The sequence below is a fragment of the Eurosta solidaginis genome, chromosome 3 (genome assembly GCF_040869045.1).
Source record: "Eurosta solidaginis isolate ZX-2024a chromosome 3, ASM4086904v1, whole genome shotgun sequence".
NCBI lineage: Eukaryota > Metazoa > Arthropoda > Insecta > Diptera > Tephritidae > Eurosta > Eurosta solidaginis.
In genome coordinates, this window is record NC_090321.1 from 78,036,092 (window position 1) to 78,062,569 (window position 26,478).

General features: G+C 37.7%; 4 protein-coding genes across 6 annotated transcripts in view; 3 read left to right on the plus strand and 1 right to left on the minus strand.

The window, feature by feature from the left end:
* ktub (Tub domain-containing protein ktub) overlaps positions 1-26,478 on the minus strand; it is a 303,097-nt gene that overhangs the window by 49,039 nt on the left and 227,580 nt on the right. For 2 of the 3 annotated variants that reach the window (XM_067772481.1, XM_067772479.1), the window contains exon 1: positions 22,225-22,309. The exons of the other annotated variant lie outside the window; for it this stretch is intronic. In XM_067772481.1, coding sequence (XP_067628582.1) covers positions 22,225-22,272 — 48 coding nt within the window. In that variant the 5' untranslated portion in view covers positions 22,273-22,309. Of the gene's footprint in view, positions 1-22,224; positions 22,310-26,478 lie in introns of those variants that run through there. 3 annotated transcript variants of the gene reach the window in all.
* On the plus strand, positions 1,843-4,520 carry LOC137244032 (glycerophosphocholine phosphodiesterase GPCPD1). Its single transcript, XM_067772471.1, is given in 1 exon segment — positions 1,843-4,520. A coding segment is annotated over 1 exon segment (2,028 nt). The 5' UTR covers positions 1,843-2,385; the 3' UTR covers positions 4,414-4,520.
* LOC137244034 (glycerophosphocholine phosphodiesterase GPCPD1-like) lies at positions 4,665-10,656 on the plus strand. The gene has a single exon (XM_067772472.1). It carries the CDS (start codon positions 8,690-8,692, stop codon positions 10,547-10,549), a length of 1,860 nt encoding a protein of 619 aa, XP_067628573.1. The 5' UTR covers positions 4,665-8,689; the 3' UTR covers positions 10,550-10,656.
* Positions 18,011-20,133, plus strand: LOC137247272 (putative glycerophosphocholine phosphodiesterase GPCPD1 homolog 2). Its single transcript, XM_067778369.1, has one exon. It carries the CDS (start codon positions 18,011-18,013, stop codon positions 20,024-20,026), a length of 2,016 nt encoding a protein of 671 aa, XP_067634470.1. The 3' UTR covers positions 20,027-20,133.

The following is a 26,478-nucleotide window of genomic DNA, read 5'->3' on the forward strand; positions in this document are numbered from 1 at the left end:
TTCGTGCTAACCTAACGTCCGAGATCGACCATATAACGGCCATTTTTAACGTCCAGGTGCAGAACGTAAGATACCCTTCTAGGGAAGAAAGCATAGAAAATGGTACGGGCCAGGCCCCCTTAGAGGCATTAAAATCCAACTTGATAAAGTCGAATCGCTGTCAGGATGAGGGGGAAACGGCGCGTATTCTTCACTTTCTTCGACAATTTTAAGGACTGCTAAGAAGACGTCTGAGATTTCTGGGCGTGCGGCCAGCGTGAGATATTTGGGTAGAGGTTGGGAAGGTGGATCTTTCACTCCTAGTTAAGCTGATCAGGGAAAGAAAGTGATTCATTTGGGACCACTAGGAAGTAATCCGGTTGGACGAATGTGTCCGGAATTCTTTAAAGGGCACTCAAAATGGACAAAAATTTCTTCGGGTGGAAGTGTGAGAAACTCCATTCACCCTCTAACCTGTCCGGGAAGCGCTTAGCCGAAATCGATTAAAGGCTCAGCTAATCGTTTTGATTGTTGTTTTGAGATGGCACCTTCCAAAGGGACTCCAATCTAAAGCTTAGCTGTTCAAGGTTTGCTTGGATTAGGCGAAAACATTACGCCCCCCTCACAAGCTGATCGCTGAAGTTACAGTGCAGCATTTCAATAAGTAAGCTAAAACTTAAGATAACGTAAGAAAACAAAGGGATATACAGTATGTTTGGCGGCTCTACCTTGTTGTCTTGCCGCCTGCAGACCTAATCACCAAATATATGGCCAGACAAGGCTTAAGCTCTCGGGAAGCTTGAGTGCAGTTCATATGACCATACCAGTATAGCGCCACCTAATATCGGTCAAACGGAATATATAGTCCCCTGCCTACACTACGAAAGAGATCTTGGGCTCACAATTGAGCCGGACGGTTGGTGGCACGATGCACAAATGGCAGAACAAACTATACACGTGTATACCGATGTTTCTGCATTAACGAAAGCGGTCGGGTCGATGAGTTCACAAATCGCCTGAATCTACGGTAGACGTCCCAATCTGTTTGGGAGAAATCAAAAGGAGGCAGTAGTTGCATATGATTTATCAAGCAGGAATGGCGTGAACAGAAGTGCGGGCTGCAAATTTTTAAGATCATTGGCAAATCCTACGACATTAGACTCACAAAGTGGCTCATATCTCTGAAGAGAGTAGACTTAAGGCTTACGATGGGCATACTAACTGGACACTGCCTTCTGGCGTCACATGCTTATAAGCTAAGCGTCATCACTAACAGCAGATGTAGGAAGTGCGAGATGCAGGAAGAAACGGTTGAGCACGTTCTGCATTCGTATCCTGCACTCGCCAGTTCAAGGCTCCAGACATTAAATGCGTCAGAGTTACCAGATCTAGGGGCAGAAACTAAGCTAGGTCCTAGAAAACTTATAGTATTTGCCAAGAATACGAAGTTATTTTATATCATAAGTCCTGGCATCTGATTGGGGCTCATCCATTTGGTCGTAAAACAAATTCTGTTAACACTATTTATTGATCTGCCAGTTCAATCTGAACTAATGTTTTTTTTTGGATGCAACTGTACATATAATAGAGAAATTTAAAATTTGCATAGGTATTGTAATTGCAATAAGTTCTCTGCTATTTATGCAATAAACATTTTGCGCTGGAACTAAGTTTTTGGGGGCCAAAGTATTAGATGGTTTATTGTGCAATAAAGTGCATGCAATTTATTTATTGTTTATTTTTGTTCTTTTTTTTGTTTTTGAATGGTAATTTGTTTTGTTTTAGAATTTTTGCGCTGATAGCAAATAGTGAATTGGCTCGTGCGGGTGATCATTAATATTGTGATGAGTGACTAGATACCTTTATTAAATGACGAAAGCTCGAAAATGATCAGTTCAATTTCTTAATGCATAACGCGAACAACGAAATGCGCCAAACGCGCAAGAGTGATAAGAACTAAAAAAAAAATAAAAAAAAAAAATATATATATAAAAATTAAGGCGCGAACAAGCCCATAAAAACATAAAATGTTTATGCTTAAAACTAATTAAGAATTATTGCTGAAAAAATTAACAATAAACAATTATAACTTAGTCATAAAATTAATGGTCTTTATTGATTGATAATGTCAAGAAATGATTAATAAATGATAATCCAATAATGCGAGTATTTGTTGTTATAAAGATCACGATAAATTTACTTAGCTAAAGACTCTGCTTTGAAGGTGTGAATTTTAATCATTTTACGACGTCAATATGAATATGAGTTCGTAGTGATCGCGCGTATTAAAGAAGGCTTGCATGGGGAACGTGCCACAAGTGCACACATAAGTGCTGTGCAAAAGTACACATCACCGGATAGCGTTACGTAAAGGATACGCGAATTTCCAACCAGCGCGCGATCACAATGTTCTCACTTACAAAACTTGTAACGCTTTGCGTTTTGCTAAGTATTTTTGTCGCACTACCACGCGCCGCGCAATGTGATTCTTCCTACTATGAGAAATACTATAATGCGCGTCGTTTCATACCGCTTAAACGTAACTCGTTGATTCCGTACAACTTTACTGTTTCACTTAATGATCATCCCATCGTCAGCTATGAGCTACTTGCTATGATCGGCAATGTCAAACAGCTGGGTTCATGGCGTGCAGATAAAGCAATCTTATTGAATCGCACACAAGATCATAAAGTGTGGACGGCTAGCGTAGCTTTGCCCGTAAATACAACAATCAACTATCGTTACTTTATTGCCGCCATCGATAATGAGACGGGAGTTGTGCATGTACGCCACTGGGAGTCGCATATTCAAGCGCGTAACTTCCGCGTTGGCACTGTGCCGAGTAATCGTACAGACATCTGTGGTTGGATTGATCCAAAACAACGTGAGCTGCAGCGCGGTTGGCTAAATGCAGGTTATATTGTACAATTCAAATTATTTCGTAATCCGCTAAATGTGAATGAATCACGTGAGGGTAATGAGGAGTTGCGTCTGAAGTTGCAATCGGTAGAGCCGCGTCGCTTGTCTGCTATTCTACCTTCAGCCAAAGCGTATACCGAATATGTACGCATGGTATATGGTGATAGTTATTTACGCCCACAACCGGATTTTGGTGTGCGCTATAAACCCAATGACATACTCATATTCCATTCGACGGTGTCGCAGTTGGATAAAGTTGCATATTTGCTGAAATTGTATGCCACGCAGAATGGCAATGAACTTGTGCGTCTAGTCGGCTATCAATATATATATCCAGAGTTTTTGCAGGGCACTGAGGGCAGTTTCACTATTAATCTCGTGTCGCCAGTTTGGTTGAATGCCATAGGCAGTTTGGAAGTGCAGTATTTGATTATAAAACCGCTACCCAATTCTACAGTTGATTTCCATACGTGCTTCGTGGATTATTGGCGCAAGACATGGACGGGTTTGGATGTGGGACATCGCGGTTTGGGTAAGAGTTTGAAACAGGCTACTAATGCGCCAGCAATTATCGAAAATACTGTCGCAGCGATGAAAGCTTCCGCGGAGTTGGGCGCTGATATGGTCGAATTTGATGTGATGCTCACGAGTGATTTAGTGCCCGTCATATATCACGACTACTTCATATATGTGTGTATGGATCCGAAGACACCCACAAGCAAAGATGACCTTACTAAAGTGCTCATCAAAGATGTTACATACGAGCAGCTGAAGAACTTGAAAACCTATCAAGTGATAGGCAATAAAATTATTGAATATCCCGCACACAATAATGTCGAGCAAGAAGATCAACGTCTGTTTCCGCTTTTCGAAGATTTCCTCACCAAAGTGAATAAGACACTTGGTTTCGATATTGAAATAAAATGGCCGCAGTGGCGTATGGATGGCGTGCTGGAGAGCGTACAAACAATTGATAAGAACACTTATATTGATCGTATTCTGGATGTTATGTTACGTCATGGCTGCGGGCGTTTGAGTTTTTTCACAAGCTTTGATGCGGATATTTGCACTTTGTTGCGTTTCAAGCAAAATATCTATCCGGTAATGTTTCTCTCATCCTCAATATTAGGCGCCTATATGGATCCACGCGCCGATTCAATTTACGATTCAGTGAATAATGCGCAAGCTTTTGATTTGGCGGGAATCGTACCGAGTGCTGTGCACATAAAAAATGATCCCAGTTTGGTTGAGGTGGCGTTAAAGCAGGGTAAGAAGATATTCCTCTGGGGTGATGCTCTGAAGGATTCAGAAACAATTGCTTGGTTTAAAGCTCAAGGTCCAACAGGTGTAATTTATGATCGTTTAGATCTTTCGCTGCCACCAAATAAGCACAGTCTTTTTGGGCTAGAAGACGATGCAACGGAATTGTTTCAATTGCAATGTGCAACGCACCAGTAAAGAGGACCAGTCAATGCGACAATCGAGAGTATACTTAGTAATGTGAATTTGCTATAGAAGCTGTGTAGTTAATTAGAAATGTGTTGTATATGTTACGAACCCAACTTGTGTTAAATGAAATGGAATGTTCCTTATTGTTGTTTTTGTGTGCAATGTTTATCTTATCAATTTGTTTTTTTTTTTTTTGTATGCGATTTCAAACAAATCTGCTCGAAGACAATCTCGTTCATTATGCTTTCTATAATTGTCTGTAGCGGAATATTCGTGCGTAGCTTAATCAAAAAAGCATGCGGATGATAATAATAATTTGTTCAAGATTAAGGTCGAGCTTATCTCCAAATGCTGTGCTGTGGTTCTTTAATTTTATTCTTGCAAATATGCGGAATCCACATGTTTTATGCGGAATTTGCACCACGGGATGCCAAATCACATATGAAGGGGCACCGCTTAGAACAAATGTTATAAATACTAGCGAACTTGGCAGGCGGTGTACTGCTCGAAGACTGGTTTTCCTACATTTAAGAAGTGCTTCTCCCTCCTTAGATCGCTCTTCATCCCATCCTCGTCTACATTTTCGCTATTTCCCCTTCTCGTTCCTGTCCGTTATTCGATTTATTTCCATTATCTTCTCGTTCCACTTCTCCATCCCACTTCAAAGCTCATTTACTTTCCGTTTGCCACTGCGACTAACTCACCTCAAACTCCTCAAGCAAGTAAGTAATCTCTTTTCCAAATATTGGATCCCTGTCTCAAGTAATTGCGGAGTTATAGCGAATTAAAATTTTTCCAAATAGAGAGCATGGTTCCGCCCACTTTTTCAAAATTCCCTACTGCCGTCCATAGCAAAAAAGCAGTACATCATATAAAACAGAAAAATATGAAGTGCGAGTTCTACATTTGTTTTAACTAAATAACACAACCAAACTTAATGAATATGTACTTTTACATGACTTTATGGAGAACCATTATCATGTGATTCTGGTACAAAATTCTTTTCGGAGCCCGAAATTGCGCGCGAATGAAGTCAAGAAGAAATGGACTGCTTTTTTAATTCTTTTTTTACATATAATAGTTAGACCTGCACTGATTTTAAGCTTTAAAATCATTCTTACAGTAAAATTTTATCATAATGCTATTTTAATGTTAAAATATAAAATTTCTTTATACAGACGCGGTCAAAAACTTAGTATTCTTTAGAATTGCAGCACAGCGACGTGGCATTGAGTCAATAAATCTTTGGTCCCATACGCTTTTTACAGTTTTCCATAGTTGCGTATTCGATGTTGGCTTGCGTTGGGGTACTGCCTTCCTGACATCATCAACCCACAACTTTTCAATAGGGTTTATGTCTGGTGACTGTGGCGGCCATTCCATGACGTTGATATGGCTTTTCTCATAACATCTCTGTGCTACTTTGCTGTTATATTTCGGGTCGTTGTCTAGCTGGAACGTCCAAACAAGTGGCATTTCATCTCTGGCATATGGCAGCTTGATTTTATGGAGTATATCAATATATTAAGCGCCAGTCATAATTTTCCTTACTCAATGAATGGGTTCCACGCCCAACCAAAAAAAGCATGCTCAGACAATAATGATGTAAACTCCATGCTTTGCGGCTCATGTTGTATACTTCGGATGGTATTCGGTATAAGGTGGCTGTCTTACATATTCGTCGTGGTCCTTTTCCACCATACATGACAGTCTTCGACTCGTCCGAAAATAAAATGTTGCGCCATACAATATTAATTCAATTAACCTCATTGTTCCTTTTTCCCACTTTTTCAAGCGCTACTAAGATTTTGACTGACTAAAAAGCTGTCGCAACTAAAATTCCATACAAGCATGTTTTGAAGCCGACTTCTTAGTCTAATGGATTTTACAGTGCATAACGAGATATTGTTGCGATGAAAAAAAACTTGGGCACTTAAATGAAATGACCCATATGCACTACTAAGATTTTGACCGCAACTGTATATAAATTTTCAGAGAGCAAAAGCAGTACTATTTATTTCATACTACTTTCTTGCCTAGCAAAATTTATTTGCCTCTTTTAGTTAGGAAATTGAAGATATGCGATATATAAAACAAATTTTAAATCTGGTTTTATATTTAAATTAAAAATTTGAATGATTAGTTTTATAGTTAATGGGTAAATTGGTGCCGCTGAAATATATTGGCATCAAAATTTCTAAAAGGCAGTAAGCGAACTTTTGGCAAACACGCCGAGTGTGTTTCTGCCATGAATAGCTTCTCAGTCAAAATACATATGCCTTGTAGATGCCGCTCAAAGTCGGCATAAACATGTAGGCCCCGTACCGCCAATTGGTGAATTTGCCTAAAATCTCTTCGGAGGCTACCGCGCCCTTGCATGTATTTATTTATTTAGCAATATGTTCATATATTCGCTAATTAAAATACAGATAATAATATTGATATAATAGTGAACTGCGGAAGTACTGCTTATAACAGCTTTGCTATAAATCCAATGCTACTAAGTTCTTGATAGCGCGCCTATTAGTATTCCACACAATTAGGATTAAAAACATATAGAATTATTATGTACCTAATGGTGTATAAAGAAATAACAACAAAAAGGCAACACTTAGAGACCAATTGCAAAGCGAGTAGCGGAGCATTCATAAGGCTGAGTAGATAAACGCATATGCCTGTATGCTAGTATAAAGTATGGATGTTATAGATCTCAAATTCAATACTCAGCTCCCGAGAAGCTACCTGATGAAGAAGTGAAATTCAGATTGTAACTTTTCTCTAATACAATTGTTGAAAATAGCAATATGAGCATGCCTTGCTAATTAATATACAGATATTTTTATTTTTTAAGATTTTCAGCTATTTAGTGAACTATACTTGGATTAAATCAGAATATATAATAAACGTGCTTAGGTATGTATTTTTCCAAAAGACAGTAAATGGTATAAAAAAAGAGAGAAACGCTTTTCTCCACTTCAGCACTGTACATTGGCCAAACTATTCGAGACAGATCAAATGCTAACCAAACAGTTTCTGTTAAATACCCAGAAACCTGGGCATCTGATTGATGAACCTATACCGCCCAGGTTCTTAAGGAGTCATCTCCGTAAGCATAATGAGGAAATCCGGCACCTGAGAACACAGCCGTATGAAGCTAAAAACACAAGCAGGTCCTCAGTGAAATCCACAAACAGGCTTCGGACCTCTATGCCAGGAATTGCCCGGTGAATTCTGTACTCAAAGAGCAATACCCAATACTAGCAGAGGAGGGACGCACTCTCCCTAGGGAAACACGCGTCACTCTAGCTCAACTTCGATCTGGGTACTGTAACAGGTTACCTCTTACTATCCAGAATAAACCCCGACATACAAAACATATGACCTACTTGTAATGTGTCCCCACATGACAGCAACCATCTCTTTAACTGTATTGTGGAACCAACGCCTCTAACACCCCCTCTCATTATGGTCCACCCCTGTTGAAACAGCAAGTTTCCTTGGACTCCCGTTAGAGGACATTGATGAAAATTTGTGATCAGTCGCACCTATTGGATGGGGCGAAGCACTGCTACAACAACAACAGAGAGATCGCGATTTAATTTCTTGAAGGTGAACATTGTTTATGTCTTCCTAGCAATCAATCTTCTTAGATACCAGTGCCATAGCAACAAGAAGACGGGCCTTGGTATTTTGATCAATTAGAGAATATTGAACCATGCCTGGTCATTGGAAAAAACATCTATTCGCGATTTTTAACCCTTGCGAGCCATTTGTGACACTTTTGTTCCTTGTTGACCAAGCTGATAAATAAAGATCCCAAACAGACTGAGTGTGGTACATGGCATGTTTGTTATGTTATCAATCGCTTTGAAGACTTTGATGAAAAAGATGGTCTTGGATATTTTTTATTTTAAACTTTTTCCTTACCCTAACAACTACGGGTTAGTTTTGAACTGATCACATTTGTGTTAATTTTATAAAAGGAAGAAACATTATTTAAAACGAATATGGTTTTTATTGAGCTATGCTGTGAATCCTTTCAAATCCTGACGTTTTAGTTCTGATTAAATGTTGAATGCTGTGATTTGCTTTAGTTTTTGGATATTTTTTGTGTGTTTTTTTACGTTCAAGAAAATTTATAGTTAGAACCACCTTACAACGCAACAACATATTTGTACCTCATGAATTACAGAAAACTTAAAGTGTCACACGATTTGAGTGAGTATTTCAGTACATAAAAACAAAACAGAACCAGAGGGTTTTGGAAAAAATATTCATAAACAAAAATTAAGTTCTTAGCTTTCCCGCCTCGATATCGGATCTCATCTTCAAGAGCGCTAATATGTGTAATCCGCAAGGTCCAGTCGGCAATTTGCTACTAACGGTCGAAATGGTTGGTGCGCGTATTGCACCATACGAATTGGTCGGTGTTATGGGTAATCAAAAATCGCTTGGAAAATGGAGTATACAAGAGGCGCCACTACTCACACGCAGCGAAGAGGACTACAACGTATGGACGACTAACCTTACATTACCGTTACACAAGTGGATACGCTATCGCTACTTTATCGGTGTACAAGACAAGAAAACACAAATTGTGCAAGTTCGCCGTTGGGAAGTTGCAGAGCGAGCGCGTGAATTACGCTTGACACGAACAACGAATGAATGTAATGATCGTTTCGGTTTCATATGTCCATCTAAACCAAAATTACGTCGTGCATGGCTCAATATCGGCAGTATTGTGCTATTCAAGTTGTTCTATGAAGCACTAGAATTCTCAAACTCACGAGATCAGATTATTGAGGAGGGTGAGGTAATAAAATTGAAAATTGAACCTGTTGACCCAGAAAGTTTGCAACCGATTATGTCATCTGCGCGCGCGCAAACTCAATACACCAAAATGATGTATGGTAATAGTCAGCTAAAGGAACAGCCAGATTATGGTGTTGAATACAAATTCAGCACTCTTATATTCCAAACTATTTTGTTAGATCGCCTAAATGTGGGTTATTTGGTGAAAATTTTTGCATTTAATAAGCTAACGGAATGTGTACATCTTGTGGCACAATCTTATTTGCCACCTGATGCTGTGGAAGGTAGCGAAGGTGTATTGGAAGTGCGTCTCTTAAAACCAGACGAAACCGAGCTCGCTGTGTTGGCGATGCAATATTTGGTCATAAACCCCGCACCTGATTGGCAAGTGAAGCTCAATGTTACATGCATGCAGTATTGGCCTGCGCGTTGGAAGGGTCTCAGTATCGGACATCGTGGTATGGGACGTAGTTTTGTGATAAACAATCCAGCGGATACGCTTGAGAATACTGTAGCCTCAATGAAGCAAGCATTTAAACTAGGCGCAGATATGGTGGAATTCGATGTAATGCTCACCAAAGATAAGATACCAATAGTCTATCATGATTTTCATATAAATATTTGCCCTAATTCAGAAACACCCACTGAACAGTGTAGTATTAAAAGCGTGCCCATCGCAAGTCTCACATACGATGAGTTGCAGTCTACAAAAACTTACTTTACAATCGGCGATAATACAATTGAATATCCAGCGCCGAATAAGGTCGAAAACGAAGATGAGCGCCTATTTCCCACTTTAAAGGATTTCTTCAAGAAAACTCACAAGATGTTGGGTTTCAATATCGAAGTGAAATGGCCGCAAGATTTATATGAGGGGGGCGCCGAATGTTTGCAGCATATCGATAAAAACCAATATGTAGATGCCATACTCGATGTGGTAAAACGCTTTAGTTGGGGTCGCATGTGCTTCTTTAGCTCTTATGATGCCGATATCTGCATTATGCTACGTTATAAACAAAACATTTATCCAGTTTTGTTACTGATTTCCGACAAGTCTGTAGAATTTGTTGATCCGCGCACGCACTGCCTGCATCCGGCTGTTAACACAGCACAAGCCTTCGATCTCAATGGTATTGTGATGAATGTGAATATGCTGCGTAAACATCCGGATGCATTGACAGTTGCAAATCGTCAAAATAAATGGGTTATGTTATGGGGTGATCCCTTATCGGATCGCGCCACAAACTATTGGTGTGCGTCGCAAGGCTATAATGCATTGATCTTTGATCACATGGATTTGATTTTGGCAAATGATAAACGCAATATATTCGAGATCGATGAGAAGTTGCAAAAACTCTTTGAGCTGCAGCAAAGTTGTGGTTGCCGTTAAATTTTTTCACAAATTATTAGCAGATTTAATGAATATGTGTAACAGCCAGTAGAAAGGTATTTAAAATTTATAGGAAATATAGTATGCATGGGATAACAGGCAAATAATGCAATGCGCTTTTTAATTTATAATATCTTGGTGACCTAGGTTGGTTCAACTTTGCCATTATTATTTCTGCTGAAATCCACCCCAGTCTTGAAACTTTTCTGTCCTCCCCCGAATTTTTTCCCGTTTATTATTCCTACCAGTCAGCATCTTAAGCACCTGGCACACACGCCGTTCTGCCTCACACCTCTTTCTTGTAAGTAGGCAGATATTTTCTTTCTCTCCTTTAGGATAACGCTGTCATACATGGCGCTTTGCTGCGCCTGTACGCAATGTGACTATAGGAGGCGCCATTTGGACTCGAAAACTGTCGACGAACTGTAAAATATTTTTTTTTTATAACAAGTGTGGGCTTCTTGGGTTTAAACTTGAAATCAAATCTGTGCCCTCATTCTTACGAAAACTGGTAAAATTTAAATTAATAAAAAAAAAAAATTGGTTTGGTTACATACATATATAATAGCTCAGCAAGGTTCCAGATTTAGGTTGAAACTTTGAACCCTGTATGGTATGGCGGTACATTGTCAGGTCGAATAATGCCGTCAGTGATCAGGTGTGAGAGACTGTGGAGTGACATAAGGTCGACGACCAAAAGCTAAATTGACGTTATGACTGTTTCATATGGCCATATTTTCAGTTTGAAGGTTTAAAGTGGTCATAAGGTCAATTGACGTTATGGCCGTTGATCTTATGTCACCTCTCAGTGAAAAACGAGCCTGGAATTTTTTCGGTCTATATATACATAACTTGGTATCAATTTTAAACCAGTGGGGATCTGCCGAAATATTAAACCCTGAACAAAACTCTACTAAGCGAATTCACTAACTTTTAACGATGCGACTTGTCGAAATTTTAACTATTAATTTCTTACTTGCGATAACGACTTTGCTATTCCATAACCCATTTTTGACATCGTCAACGAGGTGACTAATTTATTAATGTCGTCAATAAAGTTACATAGTTTCAGTACAGGTAAGATAACCGGTTTGGCAGTGCAAATGGAATCTATATGAATTCCCCTAAGTTTTAATGCAGTTCACTAGGAATGCTCTCTCCCAATCGTTCGAAACCTGATGTGTAGCAATTTATTTTACACAATCATGGCAAGGTTTTTTGTACAGACCTTTTAAAGGGTGCGCAAAAGTTACATTCCGATAATAGGAAAAAAATTAGTGGAAGTTGAAGGGAAGTCGGAAAAGTTAAGAAAACAAGAGAAAGATGGGGTAAGAATAAGAGCAGTGGCGGATCCACGGGGGAGGAGGAAATTCCTTCTGAAAACAATAACATTTTTCTAATACAAAAGAAACACCTTTTTAATATGTATGGAAGTTTTCTTCAGTATTATAAGACGGCAACCGTCGTGGTGTGATGGTAGCGTGCTCCCCCTACCACACCGACGATCCTGGATTCATGCCACGTGAAAAGCAACATCCAAATTTTAGAAACAAATTTTTAGAATTAGAAGACAATTTTTCCAAGGAGGTCGCCGCTCGGCAGTGTTTGGCAAGCACTCCGAGTGTATTTCTGCTATGAAAAGCTCTCAGAGAAAACACATCTGCCTTGCAGATGCCATTCGAAGTCGGCATAAAACAAATAGGTCCCGTCCCGTCAATTTGTAGGAAAAATTAAAAGGAAGACGACGCAAATTGAAAGAGAAGCTCGGCCCAAAATCTCTTCGGAGGTTATCGCGCTTAACATTTATTTTTTTTTTATTATAAAAATAAATATCATATATTGCGGAAAAGTTTCTTTGCCTATTGCAAAAAATCTATCCAAAAAACTTAAATTTTCGCAACCTTTTTTTTATTCCTTTGTATTAATTAACTGAAAAAATACAACATTGTAACGAATATACTGAAATTCCTCTTATTTGCAACCGAATCACTAAACTGTTGAATAAATAACTCCACTATTCAATAATGTAAAATGGCCTTTATTCAAGTACTTCACAAATAACACTACTACTTCTCGACAGATAGCGTGCTTAAATCAAACTGAATTGCTGATTCTCAGCTTTACCTCCTTTTATACTCTGTACTGTCTCGTTCGCATACTTCTAGGCGCTTCTATTTCTAGAATTTACTCGTTCACCAGCTATAACTACAGATGCGCGTGTATATGTGCATATTGCATACTTTTGTGAGCATCTCAGGTAAGATATTTGCATGTGTTTGTGCGTTTTCTCTCCGCGCGTTTACGTACATATGTGTAGACATAATGATTGATTCGTTTATGTAAATACAAGTGACTCCTTGCTTTATTGTTGTTGTGGCTTCATTTACTTAGCACAGACTAGTGATGTGAGTATCACTTAGTGTCACTAATATTCGTCACACTGTCCTCCACCTAAGTCTGATAGTCCCGATCAGACAAATCTTTCGATCTAACAGCTGCTAGCTTCTCCAAATGAACCACCCTTCTATTTCGTGGTTTCCCAATTGTTTGTATGTGGTAGATGACATCACTGATCCTCTTCATAACTCTGCACGGGCCTTCCCAACTGCACCGCCGGTGAGGGTTGTATAGCAGTACCAAATCTCCCTCCGAGAAACCTTCCGAATTACAGTTCTTGTCATACCTGTGTTTCATCCTACTACTCATTACTCTGGGCCGTTCCCTCACACTCTGTTATTTGGTCAATGAACTACTTCGCAGAACTTGCGCTTGACGGATTGGCTTCGCATAATCAGTATCGTTCCCACGTTTCACAATAGTAGGGCGCCCTGGGTTGAAACTACCCTCGCATTCCTTCTGGGAAATTCTTTCCCTCGTTTTTGTGCGTCCCTTTGGTTTTGTCAATGCCAGTGTTTCTCTCGCAGTACTTTTGATTTCGCTTTATTTGGCCCATTCGATCCATCAACTTTACCTTTGACTTTCGTGGTCTTTGTCGAGTCTTCTCCACCAATACTCTATTACTGCTGAACCCTTTCTCCAAACTAAAGTTAAGTGGTATATCCTGTTTCTTATAGCGCATATTCCTTCTTTGCATGTCGATCCCGATGTCATGGTCAACTAAGATGTCCCCTCCCAATAGACTTCATCAACATTCTCCACCACAATGAATTCGTGTAGAACCATAACCTTGTTATACTCGCCACTGACTGTTATACTCGCTACTGACTTTGTTATACTCGCCAGTGACCGTACGCAACCTTGCTCCAGTTAATGGCTTTACTCTCCTGTTGACCAAATCAGATTGAATCAAGGAATGAGATGCGCCCGTAGCTACAGTCAGTACACGTTCTTTGCCATCCATATTCCCTCTGACGGTAAGACTGCTTGATTTCCTTCCAATTTGCGACACAGATATCACAGGTCATTCAATAGCTGGAGCTAGCTCTCGGTCTCTACATTTTACTCGCTCTTGCTCATCCCCTCCAGCTTTGTTATTAAGACCACACATGCTGTTGAAACCACTAGGATCAAGATCGCAATGACGTGCACTGTGACCGAGCTTCACGCATTTGGAGCATTTGATAACTCTTTCACTCTGCTTTTGCGATCCTTTCAGCGGCTCCAATATTGTGTTCACCCAGTCTGGCCTTTCTACCTCCACACGGCGTGCTTTGAACGCTGGCTTACACAGAAACGATGCTGTTTCCTGAATCAGAGCATGTGATACCGTTTCTGTGAATGTAGGTTTTGGGTTTGCGTATGTTGCTCGCTTCGTTTCCACGTCCCATATGCCATTTATGAAGCTCTGGATTTTTACACTCTCGGTGTATTCAACGGGTACGTCAGCATTTGCTAGATGGGCCAGCCTTTCGACATCCGACGCAAACTTCTGCAAAGTCTCGCTAGCTTTTTGGTAGCCGTTTTGCAATTCCATTTGGTAGATCTGTTTCCTGTGTTCGCTTCCATACCGTCGTTCTACAGCAGCCATGAATGCTTCATAACTGTTACGTTCGAACTCTGCGATGGTCTGTAAGATCTCAGCAGCTGATCCTTTTAAAGCCACGAACAGTGCAGCAACTTTATCTTCGGTATTCCAGTTATTCGCTGCTGACGTCTTCTCAAATTGGAGCTTAAATACCTGGAAATGAAGAGAACCATCAAACGTTGGGGATTTTACCTTCAGAGTAGACGTTGAAGTGATTGGACGGTTCAATTGTAACTCCTGAATACGATCTTTTAAAGCATCTATCTCGTCCTCCATTTTATCTTGTCGACCACTGAACCCTTCCTGGAACTGCGTTAGTTTCTTTTCCATACGCGCTTTCAGTTGTGCAGAGATCTGCGATGATACCTGTGCTGAAATTTGTGCCGACATTTCTAATATACGTGTCTCTTGTGCTTCAATTTTATATTTCTGACGACATTTCTGAAATACGTGTTTCTTGTGCTTCAATCTTTGATGTTATGCGTGTCTCCTGGATTCTGGTTGGCATGCCAGTTGATATGATATATCTGTCTTTTGTACTTAGAGCTGTGTTGACATATCGATTGATATTTGTGACGACATTTGCTTCAGCACTGCTAGTATGGCGTTAGTGTCTACTCTTGCCGATGGATTCGGTCTCTATCTTCTCCTCCAATTTAGTCGCTGGCTCTTCCACATCAGAATAAAAGACATACTCGTCCACATCAATTCCTTCCAACTCCATTACCTCTCGTAGCCGTGCTTGAAGTTCGATCTTATTGCCGGTTGTATTCAATCCACGGCTGTCCAACTCCTTCTTCAGTTGCTGCATCCTCAATTCACTCAACTTTGCCATGTCCAAGTTGTATTCGCAATCTTCCGAATTTATTCAACAATTCCTCTTCTGACACCTATTGTAACGAATTTACTGAAATTCCTCTTATTTGCAACATTCTACTAACGGTCGAATCGCTAAACTCTTGAATAAATAACTCCACTATTCAATAATGCAAAATGGCCTTTATTCAAGTACTTCACAAATAACACACGATCGACAGATAGCGTGCTTAAATCAAACTGAATTGCTGATTCTCGGCTTTACCTCCTTTTATACTCTGTAATGTCTCGTTCGCATATTTCTAGGCGCTTCCATTTCTAGAATTTACTCGTTCACCAGCTATAACTACAGATGCGCGTGTATATGTGAGTGATACTTGCACAAATTATTGCATACTTTTGTGAGCATCTCAAATAAGATATATGCATGTGTTTGTGCGTTTACTCTCCGCTGCGTGTACGTACATATGTGTAGACATAATGATTGATTCGTTTATGTAAATACAAGTGACTGCTTGCTTTATTGTTGTTGTGGCTTTATTTACTTAGCATCAGACTAGTGATGTGAGTATCACTTAGTGTCACTAATATTCATCACAATATGTTCATTTCTGTACATATACTAAGTCTGTACCTGGAATATGTATGTGAATATAAGCTGGAATACGTTTCCAGAAGAGAATTTAAACCAAGCTTCTCTTCCAATTTACGTTGCTTTTTTAATTTTTCCCATAAATTGGTAGGACTGGTCTTACATGCTTTACTCCGACTCCAATCCATATTTTCAAAGCAGATGAATTTTCACTGAGAAATTTTCCATTGCAGAAATCACAGCCGAGGGGCGTCTCCGCTTAGAAAAAGTTTTCTAATTGAGAAAACTTGTTTCTATATTTTTGAAGTTGCTTTGCCCGGGGCTTGAAACCACAATTTTTGGAGGAGGTGGAGCACGCTACGTATATAGTATAGGGGAAATCGAAATTTGAAAAGTGAATGTATTTTTGAACACAATGTTTTTTTTCGAATAAACGTATTTAAATTTTGTTTGCTATTTTAACAAACATTGACTACTAGCAAATGTATTAGGTTTTTTTTTTTAATATTAATAGTTTCGCTGAAGTTTCACCTGATATCAGTGTACCTTACAAACGAATGCTTTTTTGCGATTTTTCACACACGTATACAAATATATCAAACGCAGATTTCTATATATTTGTGTAGATCAGTGATCATCAAAATTGAAACTGTGTCTTTGTTAATCATCGTAGTGGAAATGGTTTAGTTGTTGACAAAAGAGCAATGAGGTCGAACATATGCTCGCATGTTTGTTGACATTCAAAATATAAATTGTAAATATGCCATACAAATATTATTTTGTTGCTTGATTCTAACGAAAAGTTTAAACAAAATACATTGTTAACATTAAACGATTAAAACATTCTGCGCTTTAGCGTTTGTTTGCAAAATATCTTATATGAAATGTGCAAATAAACTCCTCCGATGTTGTTACTCTGATTGTTCAGCGACGACTAAACGAAAGAGAATAATAATATGTGTGGTGTAAGCGCGAATAATTATTCCACTAACTGGCGACCACTGGTATAGATTAATCATTGGAGGGAGCGAAGACATCGGCATTCGAAGGATACTGCGCGAGAGCATTCCAGCATTCCATGTCGGTCCATGAAAATGCTCTCTAACTCCATGATACATATGTCAGTCGGAACATAGGCAATTCCCCATCAAGTGTTGTTATCCTTAGAGGATATGGCCGTTGCCATATATATAGCTTATCTTATCAATTACAAGTTACGTTTTCTCGTTTTCTTTTGATGATTTCTTATTTGCATGTGACTATTCTCATTTCCATATGACTCTTTCGCATTTACGACTGTCTCAAGGCGAATTCAGTACCAGGTTTTGTTATCCCAACAGCTGATTGCTTCTTCTTGATTATTTTCCATACAACACCTGGTACAACAATATGTCAGTTAATCGAAATCAATGAACATTTTTTTTGACTTGACATTCTTCTGCACGGCGAATAGGTTGAATTCGCTTTGTCATCACCTGCTATGAATTCGCCTTGGACTGTCTATTGTCATTTGCAACTGACTATTCTCCTCAATTAAAAGTGACGTTTTCGAAATTTAATTTGACTGCAAGGCGAATTCATTACAGGTGGTGTTATCCCATCAGCTGATTGCTTCTTCTTGATAATTTTCCATACAACGCCTTGTACTGCAACATGTCAGTTAATCGAAATCAATGAAAATTTTCTTTTGACTTGACATTCTTCTGTACGGCGAATTGGTTGAATTCGCTTTGCCACCACCTAGTATGGATTCGCCTTGATTTGACTGTTTCTTATTTTCAAGTGACTATTATCATATCGAAGCGACGCTTTTGTATTTACCCTTGACTGTTCTCATTTCCATATGACGCTTTCGCTTTTACATCTAAAGCTTTCTCATTCACAACTGGAAGTTTTACAGATAGATAAAGGAAGACTGTTGTAAATTTTATTTATTTGGAAAAGACACTAAGAACTCGAGAACGCACTGTATATTTTGTATAATTTTTCATTCCAACTCAAATTTGTTTTTTCTCTACACCGAATTTCTACCAAAGAGGATAAATTAATTTATCCTCTTTGCTTCTGTATGATTGATCTATCAAATAAACATTCGTTGTCAAAAACTATTTGCAGCAAATTAGTAAATAAGGGAAATTGTAAAATTTCAATTTTAAATTTTTGTATAAATGTGCATAAAAATAAGCGAACAATTTTGTTTGATTCCACGAATTTTCATCAAACGAACAAAGCAATGATCAAGTCAACGGTGCTGGTAAATTTTAAAGTAAATTTATTAGGGACGCATATTGCTCCCTACGAAGTTGTTGGTGTCATAGGAAATCAGCGCGCGCTTGGCGATTGGAATATACAATTGGCACCACTCTTAGAACGTTCCGCAGATGATTATAACGAATGGTCTGGATGCATTGAGCTTCCTACACAAAAATGGTTGCGCTATCGTTACTTCATTGCCGCCCTAGACAAAGCGACGCAGCTAGTACAAGCGCGACGTTGGGAAATACAAGAGCGTGCACGCGAAGTACGACTGCTATCGAGGATAACGAAATGCTCAGACAAATTTGGTTGTATTTGTTTGAATAAACCGAAAGTGCGTAGGGCGTGGTTAAACACCGGACATGTGGTGCTTTTCAAATTATTCTTCAATGCCTTGCAATTCACCGCCGATATACCTATGATGCCGGAAGAGGAGGTGCGTATTAAATTGGAGCCAGTCAATCCAGTATTAATGTTACCAATATTGCCATCAGCGCGCGCGTATGCGCAGTACTCTAATATGAACTACGGTGACAGTCAAATGAAGGCCCAACCTGATTTGGGTGTGATCTACAACAACAATACATTAATGTTTCAAGTGATGATGGTGGACAAGTCTATGGTGGGATATATGTTGAAATTAAATTTATCAAATGAGTCGACGGGTTGCGTACAACTTCTAGGACGGCAGTATATACCGCCTGAGGCGTTGGACACAAGCGAGGGTCACTTGACAGTGAGCTTTGCTAGCAACTCGAATGGTTTGGAGATTGCGCAGTTGCATCTAAAATATTTGGTTATCAATGCAATGCCTGATTGGCGCGTGAAGTTAAATACCACCTTTCTGCAATACTGGCCCAAACGCTGGAAAGGTATCGATATTGGACATCGTGGCATGGGACGCAGTTTTACTGACGTCAATGCCGCGCCCATTACTGAGAATACTTTACTATCGATGAATGAAGCTTTTAAAGCTGGCGCAGATATGGTTGAATTTGATGTTATGCTAACCAGAGATATGGTACCAATAATCTTTCACGATTTCGAAATTCTTATAGCGAATGAAACATGCGAAAAGCCGTCTAGCAAAGATGAGCTCTGCTCGAAACTAATCAAAGATTTTAGCTACGCAGAGTTACAGATTTTAACTACATATCGTGTCATAAATGATAAGTTGGTGGAGTATACGGCGGCAATTTATTGCGCTAACGATGATGAACGCTTGTTCCCAACGCTGAAGGAATTTTTCTTAAAAACCAGTCGTTATCTAGGTTGCAATATGGAGATCAAATGGCCACAAGCGTTTTATGAAGGTGGCGTAGAGAGTCGACAAACTATCGATAAGAATGAATATTTGGATGCGATATTACGTGTGGTAAAGGAAGTCAGTTGGGGTCGCGTTTGTTGTTTTAGTTCTTTCGATGCGGATGTCTGTATTATGTTGCGCTTTAAACAAAACATGTATCCCGTCTTTTTTACGGTCTCCGAAACTGTACCCGCCTATTTGGATCCGCGCACCCACTGTTTAGATCCGGCTGTAAATACAGCGCAAGCTTTTGATTTGAATGGCATTGTACCGGCGGCAAGTATATTTGAAAATCATCCAGATGCTGTGGAACTGATTAACCGTCAGAATAAATGGATTTTGTTGTGGGGTGAAGAATTGCGTGATCGCCTTTCCGTTAGTTGGTATAAGAAACAGGGTGTACATGGCGTTATTTGTGATCGCATTGAAAATATTGTAGAGAGTGATAAGCGTTGCATATTCGAAAAAGATGTACGGTTACAAAGACTCTTTGCACTGCAGCTAAGTTGTGGTTGTCGTTAACGATTGTATAGAAAGGTTCTATAAAGCCGAATACTGATGCACTGATGGTGAAAAAAAATTTGAGTTTATTTTAAAAATTTTTGTAGGAATTTATATTTATATATCTACTTGAAGACCCGGCAGACGGTGTTCTGTCCTAAATTTGGTCTATCTGCATAAATTTTAAAGCCCGCGGGCGTTATTTCCTCGGGCGTTCTTGCACTGCACCAGGTATTATCAATTCATGTCTTTATTTCGGCTTCGCATGCTTATTTGCCCATTTTGCCAGGTTGATGCAACTAAATCGAACATCACAATAAAAATTACTTTACTTTAAAGCTCTTATCAAGAGCAGCTACTTTGTTGTATGCGTGGACTAACTATCAAAGTACTAAAATGTACTAAACTGTGGATACTCGGCTGAAAACTGAAGACATAGCTTCCGCCAGAGGCGCTCCTATCGCATTTTCTTATTAGTCCCTCGCAAATTATCGAGAGTTGTTTCGCAAGCTTGTTAGAGGAATTGGTGTTAGAGTATTTGGCTCCACATTCCAATTGAAAATATGGTTGGTGTCATGTGGGGTCACGTTACAAGCAGGGCATACATTAGGTATGTCGGGGTTGATTCGGAATAAGTAAGAGTCTAACCTATTAAAGTATGCAGATCGAAGTTGAGCTAGAGTGACGCGAATTTCGGGGATATGTCCTGCTATAGCAGTCCGACGCCTTTTAGTGGATGTCCATATTGAGGACGCGTAGCATACAGGCGGCTGGACAATTGCTTAATAAGTGGTTATGAGCGTTTCTGCATCCTTGTCCCAAGTGCTGCCGGCAAGAGAGTTAAGGATTTTTTTACAGCTCTTGAGTTTACATACAATTGTGGCTGCATGGTCGCCAAAATGTAGATCATGATCGAACGTCTCACGTAGTATTTTTGGATGTAGGACAGTAGGTAGCGCAATGCCATCGATCTTGTATGTGTTGTAACTAAAGTCGCCGCGGATTTGGTCTTAGATTAGGATTAGGATTTAAAAATACTTAGAAGATGGTCGTTAATAATATCTAGTAGTGGGGATAGGACACCACGTTGTAGCATCCATTGTATAATTCTTCTGTGTTTTGATTTTACGTTCCTGAACTGCACCGACCACACAGATCATTGTAGTCGACTTATTTAGACTGGGAGGAAAGTTGGACCCTTCCCTTCCCTTCGATATGAGTCTCCTACGCTGGTTTCCCGGGATTTAGTAGCGGGTGGTATCATTTTCCATTTTTGAGGGATGATGAAGGTGGACAGAGACAGGTTGAAGACGAGCGACAGATATTTTAATGCTTCATGGCTAAGGTTTTTAAGCATCGGTATGACAGTCCCGTCCGGGCCTCCTGCCTTAGATGGTTTAGCATAGTTGGGGACAGTTAACGATGTTGATTGCCGGATTAACATCTGGTACATTCCCTATAGTAACATGGGAAACTCGGAACCAAAAATAATGGGATTTTCACCAGTGAGTGGCCCACTGATATCACTGATGTAGATGTTGGAATTTTCTAAATTCGCATTGTTCGACCGGCCAGGTATCCTTTGCGTTCCAGGACATTGTCCTTGGCAGATGTCAGTGTGTGATAAAAACGAAGAATACCGCATAGATATAGACGTAACTGGGAATGCTGCGAAAGTTCCCCCCGATACTTATATCATTGTAACGAATTCTAGGAAATTCCTGAAAATTATACACCTTCTGCTAACGTTCGAATCGCTGAACTGTCGAATAAATAACTCTAAGATTCAGTATTGCAAAATGGTCTTTGTTAGACTACTTTGGGAGTAGTACTTCACAACTAGCGTGTTTAAATCAAACTGATTAGTTATTCCTCAGCTTGCGCTGCTTTTATACTCTCTGTTGCCTCGTTGGCTTATTTCTCCTAAGGTCAAGACTTTTCACGAAAATGGAACAGTTGTATCGCATACTTGGTTATTTAGCTATATGCGCTTGTATGCGTGAGCAACAACTTCTGTTCTTAGCTGATTACTACATGTGTATGTGAGATATATCTTCGTTGCCTTGTACATAAGCGTGGCTGTTGCTATTTCTGTTGTTATGATTATTTACTAACAGCATAGTGATGCTAATATTCGCCACACTATATAGCTGATGCAGCAGGTCAAACAGAGCAGTCGTTACAGATATATACAAAACTAAATTTTTTTCAGGTATTACCAGGATGCCGATTTCTAGCATATAGGAAAATGATCTCAGCATGTACATAAATATTATGGAATACCATTATCGTGTTTTCCTACCGAAGGATCTTAATATCGATTTTATCGCGCAAAAGTACCTGTAAAGAAAAATAGAGACAGCAGTTAATCAAATGTTGAAGCAAATTTTTTTTTACAAGAATTTGGGTAAAACATATAAAAATAACAAAATTTCTTATAAGCAAGCTTTTTATAATTAAATATTAGTCTTGTAAGCTATTGAACCATTGGCTAATGAGTCAGCCCTTTATCGACCACTATGTTCAAGATCTAACACCCGCCTCTCATCGCAGAACTGCACATGGATTATTATAGAAATTCGCGTTATCCTATGAAATAAATCCTATAAAATAAAGTCGCTAAATATCGTTGTACGCCCATCACTTCACACATAATGCTTCAATTTTGAAACTTTTTTTTGCATTTTAAAGCCAAGCAACGTGAGATGGACATTTTTAATATAATTTGAAGTTATATATTATAGGGGCGTGCAAAATGTAGTAAACTATTATGAAATTTTTGTTTATACAGCTATAAATTCAAAACGGATAGATCGATTTTAAAATTTCTTGTTTGAGGTAAGACTTTGAAATATTTACCTTAGTCCTGCATCAAAAAAAACTTGATTTCTTTCTTATATGAGCAAAATTGATTAAGAAAGTAACATTTTATTCAAAAAATGCAGTACGTGTGTTTGTTCGTTGTAAATTGTACGCGCAAGTTTGGTTTGAGTGGGACATTCACCAAATTTTATTATGCCCCACACACATACATATGTTCATGTTGAATTAGACCGAATGATGAAAAAAGCCAGCATTCGCTAGCGTTATTTAACTTCGGGAGTACATTTACAGGTATGTATGTATATCAACATTCTAGTTGATATTTAAAAAATCTTTTATTTTGATTTTGTTTTTAAAAATTTATATTTTGTTTATTTTTGAGTTTAGATATTTTCTAACTAATTAGAATTTTCTTTTTTTGAAGTTATTCAAAATTTTAAGTTAACATGAAAACTCAATTAAAATTATTTTAAAAATTAAAGTAAAGAGTACAAAGTAGTTAACACTATATTTACTCCCCCTCCAAGAAAATTTGAAACAAACAAATTATTAATTAATATTAAATGTAACCTTTTTTTGTTTTTTGTTGTTTAATGTATTTGTATTTAAATTAGTGTTAATAAGTATGTTTGCTGGTTTAAGTAAATCAATTGAAATATTTTTAATAGTATTATTGTATTGAATTGTAAATGTTTTATGTTTCTTAGATATAACTTTAAAAGGTCCTTCATAAGGTGATTCTAAATTAGATTTACGAAGAACTTTAACAAAAATATACTCACAATTTTCTAATTGTTTAGGAACGAAAACATTTTCTTTGTTATGATGAAAAACTTTAGAACGAACAAGTGAAAAATATTCTCTTATTTTATGAAGAGCGTCATTAGAAAAATCATGTTCTTTATTACTATTTGAAATAATTAATTCACCAGGTATTCTAAGTGTTTGGCCATAAACAAGTTCAGCAGATGAACATTTTAAATCTTCTTTAATAGAAGTTCGTAAACCAAGTAGAATGAATGGTAAAATGTCAGACCAATGAACCGAGTCGTTTGATGCTATAATTGCTGCTTTTAAAGTTCGATGAAATCTCTCTATCATGCCATTTGCTTGGGGATGGTAAGGAGATGTATGAATTTTATGAGAACCTAAAAGTTTAGTTAATTCTGTAAAAAATGTTGAGGTGAATTGTGAACCTTGATCTACTGTAATATTTAATGGTATACCAAATCGTGGTATATAATTTTGAATAAAAGTTTTTACTATAGTATTTGTTGAAATATCTTTAAGCGGATAAGCTTCAGGCCAACGTGAAAATCTGTCAATAATTGTTAAAATATAACAATTTCCATTTGAAACTGGAAGAGGTCCAACAATATCCATATGAATATGTTCAAAACGGCCTGATGGTATTTGAATTTTTTGGATAGGAGATTTAGTATGTCTTGAAATTTTGGATTTTTGACAATTGATGCAAGATGAAGTCCAATCGTTAACCTCTTTACGCATGTTAGGCCAATAATATTTATTTTGAATTAATTTTCTAGTTGTTCTTATACTTGGATGAGATAATGAGTGAATTTTTTCAAATATAATTCTTCTCATAGAATGTGGAACATAAGGTCGAAAAGGTTGTAGAGAAACATCACACCATATATTTAAATTAATAACTGGAATATGAATTTCCTTTAAATTATTTTTAGAAGTTTGATCAGAAATGGTTTTTTGTAAAAATGTATCAGTTTGTTGTTCTTTATATAAAGTTTCTAAATTTATATCTTGAGTTGAAATTGCATTTATTTCTGGAATACGGGAAAGTGTGTCGGCAACTATGTTGTCTTTTCCACGTATATATTGAATATCATTTGTAAATTGAGCAATATATTCAAGGTGACGTAGTTGACGAGGAGATCTATCTACTTAAGAATTTAGAACATGAATTAAAGGTTTATGATCAGTATAAATAGTAAAAGTTCTACCTTCAAGAAAATGTTTAAAATGTTTAATTGAATTATAAATAGCCAAAAGTTCACGATCAAATGTTGAATATTTAGTTTCTGTTGTAGTTAATTTTCTTGAAAAATAAGCTAAGGGTTCTAGTATATTATTGCTAGTTTGTTGAAGAACTGCTCCAATAGCAACATTTGATGCATCTACTGCTAATGATAAAATACCATTTTTGTCGAAATGTGTAAGTAAAGTATTTTTGGCAAAAAGTTTTTTAACATTTTCGAAAGCTGTTGTGGTTTCATTTGTCCAATTTAATTGTTTAAGTTTGTTTTTAATTGCATGTGTTAACATTTCATGCAGAGGACTAAGTTCTGTTGCTAACATTTTAATATATCTGTGATAGTAATTTATCATACCTAAAAATTTTTGTAATTTATTTATAGAAATTGGTTTTTCAAAATTTGTTATGATTTCAATTCTATCGAAAGATGGTTTAATACCTTCGCCTGAAATTTCGTAACTTAAAAAATTTAATTTATTTACACCGAGAGTACATTTTGAAGGTTTGATATTTAAATTATATTCTTCAAGTCTTTTGAAAACTGATTTTAAATGATTTATATGTTGATCTTCATTATCACTGGCAATAAGAATGTCATCAATGTATGTAAATACAAAATCGAAATCAGAAAATACTTCATTAATAAAGCGTTGGAAAGTTTGAGCACTGTTTCGTAAACCGAAAGGCATTCTTACGAATTCAAACATTCCAAAAGGGGTAGTTATTGCAGTTTTATGAATGTCTTCTTCTGCCATTGGAATTTGGTGGTAAGCACGCACAAGATCAATTTTGGAAAAAAATTGTTTGTTTTTTAAATCAATTGTTAAATCGTGAATATGTGGTAAAGGATACCGATCTGGTGTAGTAATAAAATTAAGTCTTCGATAGTCTCCGCAAGGTCTCCAATCATTTGGTTCTTTTTTAGGAACGAGATGAAGTGGAGATGCAATAGGAGAATTTGAGGGTCTGCATATACCCGTTTTAACTAAAAATTCAAATTCAGCTTTAGCAATTTTAAGTTTGATTGGATCAAGACGTCTGGGTTTCGAAAATGGTAAAATACCTTTTGTTTCTTTCCTGTGAACCGTATGGTGTTTAACTTTTTTAGTATAATCTGGTTCACAGGTAATAGATGGAAATTCATTAAGTAATTTTGAAAACTTATTTTCGACAATAGGAATTTTGAGTGAGAAAATATCAGAAAATCCAGAAGATCCAGTAACTTTAATTTTTGTAGTAGAATCCATTATTTCTTTATTTTTAATATTGACAATAATTCCGAATTTTTCTAAAAAGTTTGCTCCTAAAATTGGTGTATCAATATTCGCAATAATGAATGGAAATTCAAAATCTCTTCTTAAACCTAAATCAATTTTAAGTAGTTTTGTACCGAAAGTTTCAATTGAAGAACCGTTTGCTGCGGTCAAAGTAAGATCCGAATTTCTTTTATAAATTTTAAATTTAGAAAAAGGAATAACTGATACAACTGCACCTGTATCGATAAGAAAATTAAGTTTATTGAATTTATCAAATATGAATAGGCGACGAGTAGGTTTAATAATAGTTCCATTATCCGTCACCGTCATAATGGATCGTTTCAGTTTAAATTTTGTTCGGAATTTGAATTGTGATTTTGATT

What these genes read in the sequence shown, in the direction of transcription:
- LOC137244034 (XM_067772472.1), top strand. Translation starts at nt 8,690, where the DNA reads ATGTGTAATCCGCAAGGTCCAGTCGGCAATTTGCTACTAACGGTCGAA.
- LOC137247272 (XM_067778369.1), top strand. Translation starts at nt 18,011, where the DNA reads ATGATTGATCTATCAAATAAACATTCGTTGTCAAAAACTATTTGCAGC.